The 8,362-nt window shown below is 36.2% G+C and overlaps 1 protein-coding gene across 1 annotated transcript in view; it reads left to right on the forward strand.

The window, feature by feature from the left end:
- THSD7A (thrombospondin, type I, domain containing 7A) overlaps positions 1 to 8,362 on the forward strand; it is a gene marked incomplete at its 5' end in the record, with an annotated part of 127,485 nt that overhangs the window by 13,264 nt on the left and 105,859 nt on the right. The window contains 2 exons of the mRNA XM_010282175.1: positions 6,073 to 6,321; positions 7,866 to 8,047. Coding sequence (XP_010280477.1) covers positions 6,073 to 6,321; positions 7,866 to 8,047 — 431 coding nt within the window. The remainder of the gene's footprint in view (positions 1 to 6,072; positions 6,322 to 7,865; positions 8,048 to 8,362) is intronic.

The raw sequence follows: 8,362 nt of genomic DNA on the forward strand, positions 1-8,362 counted from the left end.
CTATCTTTCCATTTTTGCCCTCCATCTGCTACTGCCAAGGCAGATATAAGGCTGCATGGATTATTAGTTAGAACCATGCAGCCATTCTCATGCTGCTTGTTTGTCTTTTCTCATTAACTCTTATTTCTAGTTATCAGTCCAATATGATATGGAGGAAACACCAGCAAAAGTAGAAAATCTCTTAGTTGTACAAGTAATTTATTTATAGCTCATGGAGTAAAATGTCTTGCTTAAAAGCTATTTATTTTTTCCTTTTCATTCTCCATAAATGTAGAGATCAGTCCTATGGTCATGCATTTGACTTTATGCATGCAGTATGCATGGCTTTATCTATTGGAAAAAATAAAAAGAAAATTCCTCTGAGTTGAGCTTATAGAGGAGGAAATTCCAATGGTCTCTTCTGTGACTTTTCTATACAATTTAAAGGATAACTTTTGAGACTGAGATTACAGACGCTTTGACTGCTCATTGGCATATAAAATCAAGTTGCCCTGTTTTTTAAAAATTGTAAAAGCATGATTCACTGTCTAACAGAAATTTAGGATACCTCAGAATAATTGTTTTACCTCTTGACTAATGTAATTTTATCACACATTTAAAAGCTCATCTTCCAATGAAGAGACCGCTTTCAACTGCACAGCTTGCTCATTTGTTCGTAGGTAATATGGTGCAATTTGCCCCAGGCTTATGCCTCAAGCTTCATTCTCTATGTGTCCATAGCCTTAATTATCCTATAAATTACTTTGAATCCCCAGGGGGAACCTTCCTATCCAAAGAGACATTTAGTTTTTATTTATTGCTGTAAGAGCAAAAGTGAGGCTACAGAATGTGAGTAGACACAAATTCCTGACCACACATCTCCAAAAGAGGTTGAACAGCAATTATGTTCTGTATTTTGCCCTTTGAACCAGCACTGCTTTTTTCTTTATCTTATCTAAGTCTTTGAGGTCACAAATAGGTTTGATGTTGGCTTAATAGCAATAGGGCTCATTCATCCCCTGTGATGTTTTGTTTTGCTTGGGATTGCCTTCTCTTTCCACTACGTCATCTACGTGCTTGTATACTTGAAGCTTCAGTTCCACACTATACCTTTTGCCTGAAGACCTTGTCTCAAACCACAGCTTTACTTCATATTTTATAATGTCCTCTTCCCTGCCAAAAGGCAGACACTTAGGACACTGTCCTTTGAATAACAATTGGACTTCATGATCTTAAGGTTTTTTCCAACCTAAAGAATTATATGATTCTATGAATGTATTCACTGGGTTGAGAGCAAGTTCCTGTGGACTATCCATGTTAGCCCTATGCTACCTCTTGTTGTATCCAGTCTGCTCTGTTGACTTATAACAGCATTTTAATGCAGTTCATGTAATTTTCTTTGAGTTTCACAAGCAATTATCTGGACAGAACTGTATGGGTTGATAGTGAGGACTTATTTGTGCACTCCCTGCACTTTTTGAATGGCTAACTTTGCATATAGTGTATGCTTAGGTGTTACTGAAAGTACACAGAGCATGGAGATGTTTGATGCAAAACTTCTAGTGATTTAGGTGGTATCATGAAATGAATGTTAACTATCTGTTTTTATTTTCTGATCTGTTTCCTACCCATTTGCTTTTTCTCCTGTGAGAAGATTCATCCAACTTTGGGTAACTAAACCAGTCACATAAATATATCAGAAACTGCAGAGTGATCTGCATGAAACTAAGCTTTGCTTTAAATTATTTGTGGAGGTCAAATCTATAACATTAGGTACCAAACCCAGAAGACACTATTTTCTGTAACAATGACGTTCCCAGATCTTGATTAAGAATCAATCTGTGCAGTTTCTTGGATCAGATATTTAAAGGAAATGTGACCAACCTTTTCAGCTAATGTATTATATATGCTGAACTTTTTAAATGGCACATGTATCTTTCAGAGTTAGCATCTTTATACAATACAGTATTAGTAAGTTTAGTTATGAAAGTCTGTCTATATGTAGTCATCTGCACTGAAAGGTACGAGAAATATCTGTTACTTTTGGTAAGATAAAGTTTGAAAATCTTTTCCAAATATTTTGAAGGTGTGAAGAGTCAAAAAAGAAGAAGAAAAAAGATCTTTGAGAGGGGACTTTGGAACATCAAATTTATTGTTCCCAAATTTCCCAGGAAAGAGGGATATGTGGAGATGCAACATGAAATTAAGTGTAGATTAGTTTAGTTGCACGTAATAGGTATACATGCACTCGGGACAGGGAAAGGTGGTAGTGAGGGAAAAGATCTGTAATCTGCTCTGGAAAATACTGTATTACCTCCAAAGAGATTGAAGTACTTCAACAATCATATACTTAACTAAAGAGTTGTAACTCAGTCTTGTTTACAGAGATTTGTGATACTGAGAGTTTAAATTTGATGTTTCTGTAGTCCCTACTTGATCTAGAATGCAATACTAAGAGTTGCAGGTCTTGCAATCCAGTATTCCTTCTTCTGCTGCATGCAACATGAAGGAAAACTCTTGATAACGACCATTTGCAATTAACTTTCACAGTTTCTCTAACTTGTTCAAACAAGTGTTAGAAGAAGAAACCAGCTAATTTGCTTATCTGACACTTCTTTTTCTAGTTGCAACTGTCTCTGCCCTCTCACAAAAATAATATGACAGTATGTATAACAGTGAAGAGATTGTTTGCTGGTGACTTACAACGATATCTGTTACTTGTTGGTATTTACATATTACTGCAAGTGGTGTGTGGTTTTAATAAGCAAGCAAGAAAATAAATGGATAACTCACTTTGTCTCTTGTTTCTCTCCCTAGTAATAGTTATGTTCTGGTTAGAAGAACTTAAGATCTTGATTGGTTTATATTTAATTTTAAATTTAGTAGTTTTATAAGTAAATATTTTAAGTGAGGCATGCTTTAACTCTATTGGTTTTCTTCTCCCAAAGATCATAAATAAACAATGGGGTTAGTGACATGGTACAATTCTCTTTGGGTCCCCTTCATACCTGCATATGGAAATAATTCATAACAAACAAGATAAAATTATCATTCTAATTATATAAGCTATATCAACAGCAGCTTTTAATAAAAAATAAAGTGAGCATGAAGTGCAAGGTACTAGCCTACTGAATCTATGCCACTGACCAAATAACTCTTCATCAGAGTCCTGTGAACAAATCTAGGTGTAAATTTTTAAAAATATTTTTCATCATGATTCACAGAGGGACTTCAGCATCATGGCATTCAAGATTACAGGGGTACTGAAAAGTGACAAACTTCAGGAGGTCTTTTTGCATATATAGCAATTACAGTTTAAGGATCTGTGAAATGAAATTTTTTTGTCTGAAGTTGCAGTAATGCTTATGTTGAATTCTTTTTGAATGATCTAGTAGCACTTGGAAACTGAAAAGGGCCCGAGACCTATAGTAATCTTTCAGGAAATGACTATATCCTCTAAAAATTGATAGATATCATTAGTTTGCAGGGCTGGCCTTAGTTTTTAAGTGGAGTTGATAGACAACTTTCAGCTAAACTGTTTTTTTTTTCATTTATGGTTATGTGAAAACATTTTTCCTCAGTACACTGACTTGATTTTGTCAGCTTTTTCTACTTTGTTCAGAAAATCTGTGATAAAAATTCCTTTTGAATTTAACTAGCTCAGAATATTATTTTTTTGAAAACTCATAAGTGCATTAGTTTTGAGCTCGATTGCAGCTCAAGGTCTCGTTTCTCCTATGCATCAGTCATTCTACGAAACTTTAACTCTTCGTGTTGTGGTGAAGGTTTCCCTTATCAGGGAAGCAAACAATCTCTGCATGAAACTGTGTAGGAATCACAGCCAGTCACAGCCAGGGTCACCTTTAGGGTTTGTGACAGGGGACACAGGCAGGTTGAAGGTAGTGTCAATGAAGGAAATTTATTTATTTATTTATTTATTTAGAAAAAACAACTTCTGAAAATGAATACTAGTCTTTCTCATGTAACATTTCTCCAAAATAAGTTTTGAAGCAGATTCAAAGCCCATGGAGTATTACACATCACTAATTGATCTCTTAACTCTGCACCAAAGCTACTTTGTGGTGGCAATTTTGTGCATGTTCCCTGGCAATATGTATCTATAATTAAACTCAGCCCCAGTCACAGTAGGAGTGAAGAGGCTGCTTTTGTCTTCTCTCAAAGGAGTCACATTGGAAAGGACCTTGGGAGGTGATGATATGTCATCTGTTCTCCAGAAGGATTTGCAAATACTGCCCATGTTAGAATCCATAAGGAATAGATCTTTTCTCCAGTCATTAAAATGTGTGTCTTTGTGGGAAAAATGAGTCTGTATGTTTTGTCAAAGGTACAGGAACTGCTATATTGGATTTGACAGTAGTCCTATGCCAGATGGGGCTAGATGAAGGTGTATGAAGTCCATTATCAAAGAAGAATTTTCTCAAAAGATTAGTGTCTTTCACCCCAAACAGGGTGTAGTTTCTGTCTTTAAGCAGAAAAAATGGTGTCTATCATGTGTTAGGGGTTTTTTTCCCCCCACATAATAAGAACATAAGGAATCCCCTACTGAGTAATCCCCTATGGACTGTGAAGCCCAGCGGTGCCTCCACCCCATTGCCTGCAGCAATGGTGAAGGGAGATGCTATTTAGAGACCAACCATATGAGCCCTGGCTGCCTTTTGCAGCCCATTCCCTTTGTATTCCTGCAGTACCCAAAGAGAGTATTTTAGGGATGGTGGCAAGTGTAGCATTTCCCTAGTCTTTTTAGTATCCATATGTAGGCCTATTGTCCACAAATTCATCAAGCCTCTTTATGAACACACTGCCACTGTCTGTCTCTGCAGCCAAGGTCTTTTGTTAGGAAGGTGTAGCATTGCTCTGCCTCTTGTACATAAAAGTACTTCCATTTATAGTGTTTTCAAATCTCCTATTAGTCTCATTCAAGTATCCCTAGTTCTAGTATTACAAAAATTTTTAATAGCAGTTCAACATGATGTTGGATATATAGGTATGGCAAAGTTTTGTATAGCAAAAAAATTGTTGTAAATATTCATTATTCTGTATTATTTTCTATTCCGTTAAAAGGAAAAAAAAATGAGCCTTTGTTGTGTTGTTTATAGGACTGGTACTGAACAGAGCTTTCATTGTGCCACCTGCAGTGCAGATAAAACTTTTCCCTGCCTGTTAACTACTTCAGAAGCCAGAATTTGATTCCAGAACAGCCAGGATAAATATATTTTTGTTGTAATTATAATTAAGGATTTAAAGTTATGATCACTTTAATTGTATTTTAGCTTTGCTATTACTCATTTTCTTGTTGTGAATCAGGCTTTAAAGTAGAAATAAGTTAGTTTCTCATTAGAACGTAACATTTAAAAATGCAGAGGCATTTAGAGGGAGAAAATTTTGCTGACAACCTATGTGATATGCGAATCAAGCAATCAGATGGAGAATGGAAATGAAATGATGGCCTTCATGGGGAACAGGAAATTAAGGCTATGGTTTCACTTCAGCAGGGAAGGCTCTATTTTAAGGGAGGGATTGTTCCCCTTTCAGATCATGAGACATCACTGTGGCAATATACCAGCTGTTAACAAAGCAAATAACTAGTGACCAAGTATTCAATATATTTGATACTGTGTTTTTAAACAATTTATTGTCTGGAAATCAGGAGAAGATGACACTGAGCACATGATTCTCTTCTAAAATGTTGTACAGCCGTCTCTGTTATTGATCCTTCACTTTCTTTTTCTTTCAAGAAAAATAATTCCTAATATTCCTAAATAATACCTAAAAATAAAAAATAAGCAGTGAAAATTTCATGTAATTGCCTCTTTGTACTTCTGTTTTAATTTTGATCACAGATAGGGCAATACTGGTCACTTCTAACTACAGCAAATCTTATGTATGTGGTTTGAGTCAGTTTGACCAGAAGTCCTTTTGCCCAACTTTTTGGGATCAAATACATGTGGACTGGAACTTAACAGTTTTACAAATATTTACTGATTTTTGCATGTTGCAATGGACAGCACTTTTCCGTAGGAGTTCATGACTGTGAATATGTGTCCTGAAAATCGTAACGCTCTCTTATTACAGCTTTTGCAAACAAGAGAAGTTGCCCATTACGTTCCAGTCCTGCGTGATCACGAAGGAGTGCCAGGTGTCAGAGTGGTCAGAATGGACCCCCTGCTCCAAAACCTGCTTTGACATGACAACCCCCAAAGGGAATCGTACGAGAGCACGGACCATTAAACAGCTCCCTATTGGCAGTGAAAGCGAATGCCCACAATTAGAAGAAACAGAGCACTGTGTTTCTCAAGGAGATGGTGTGGCACCGTGCATTACGTAAGTTGGTTCATTTCAGTTCTCATTATACTAAAATGAAGAATTTCAATTAAGCATACAGGGCTGGTAATGGAATACCGACCAAATAATTATTAAGGAAATAATAGGTTTGATTTTATTTTTTTAAATCCTTTGCTTTTTCAGTGCTTTTCTTAAAAGCCTGAAGTCTGCACATAGCTGTCCTTATAGTGAAATCACTTCCTCTTCTAAACACAGGAAAAATACCAAATACATAATCTTTTCATTATTGTTAACTTTTAAAAGAGAATATTTGTGCATATGCAAGCACAGTCCAGACCATAATAAATTGTATTAATTTGTCAGTGATCTTTTCCCTACATAACATCTCTACCAGAATCATTGTTTTCTGAAGTACTTGTCTGTTAGACAAAATGCTGAACATAACAAAGAGGTCATAAACATCTGTTTAGCAAACAGCCTTTTTTAGTGAGACTTGTATTCATCACAGCAAAGGCGGGACTGGGCCCCCAGTGGATCAGAGAGGATAACAGTGGCAGTAAATAAATAAACAAACAAAACCTGTTTAAAGTTCAGGAGAAATGATAGCAAGCACTTTATGATTCAAGAGGCTGCTGTAATCCTTATCAGCTAATCAAGATTAATATTAGAGTCCCAACTGTGCTTTTTCTTTATCAGACTGAGAAGAGGGTCTGGGGAGATGTCACTTGATGCTAAGCATCTTTGACTGCGGTACATATTTTTCATTTAAGATTTGAAATGTCGTCTAACATTAGAAAACATTTCACTTGATTTAGTCTTAAAGTACTTGTTGGGTAGAGAATTCTGTGGCATTTCTCATGGCTCGTAATCCTGACTGGGGTTTTAACTGGGAGTCACAGATCTTCTTTCCTGTGCATTCACTGATTAGAAAGCTCACAGCTTCTCATCATTCATCAGTACCCAGCAGGGATGCTTCAGTACTGCAGAGCCATCTTCCTCTTGATGGTGAAAAAGGAACTTGCTGAAAGGCTTTTCTGAAGTAATAATAAAAAACCACAATTATACTAAATATTCAGGAGTAACTTCTGTCTCTCTTATCAAAGATGAACAAGAATTTCTGGTTTGTTTTTGGAGGGTTGGGTGGTCGGTTTTTTTCCCCTCTCTCCTTTTCTGGCTCATGTTTCTCAGCATGCACATTTCTTTGATAGTTTGGTTTATATAAATTGTCTATCTCTAAACAAATGTTGAGAGCCACAATCTTTAAAGTTTGCTTATCTGAACACAGAATATATGTCTCTGTATATCAAGTTTTTCTTCCCTCCAATAAAATATTTATATGTGCAGTATGTTTCAGGAATTGAACAGAAAAGATCATCTTAAAAAGTAGTGTTTTCAAAAGTGAAATAACAGAGGAAAAGTTTCCACCCACATAAGAATATCAGACTTAACACATCTTTGTGTACAAGAAATTGTACTTTTTAGAAAATGAATAAAGCTATTAAGGTATTTCAGGTTGTATAACTTGGTGCTGTGTGAAATGATTTTATGATTTGTAAAGACCCAATTAACCAAATTTGATCCAGGTATGGTTGGCGGACCACAGAGTGGACAGAATGCCGTGTTGATCCTCTCCTTAGCCAACAGGACAAGAGGCGAGGAAATCAGACGGCGCTGTGTGGAGGTGGCATTCAAACCCGGGAAACGTACTGTGTGCAAGCTAATGAAAATCTACTCTCCTATTTAAATACCCTCAAGGAAAAAGAAGGTAAATTTGATTCACTTGCAACTGAATTTGTGTGAAATCAGAGCATTTCAGCTTTCCAGAGCACCTTGACAGCCATTGCTTTCTGTCAAGAATGCCTTCTTACCTTGCAGGTTACTGTTATTTTCTAGTTCAGATGAAAATACTTAGTGGCAGTAGCAGAGAATTCATTCTATATGCTGCAAATATTGGTTCCTAGTATAAATGACTATTTCCTAATATTTGCTGAAAAATACTATCTTATATAAGGCTGTCTCTCAATAATAAAGAGCATGGGAAGGTGGGTTCCTGCAGATTTTCTGTGTGTTCTTCAGCAGG

The sequence above is a fragment of the Phaethon lepturus genome, unplaced genomic scaffold, assembly GCF_000687285.1.
Source record: "Phaethon lepturus isolate BGI_N335 unplaced genomic scaffold, ASM68728v1 scaffold600, whole genome shotgun sequence".
Classification (NCBI taxonomy): Eukaryota; Metazoa; Chordata; class Aves; order Phaethontiformes; family Phaethontidae; genus Phaethon; species Phaethon lepturus.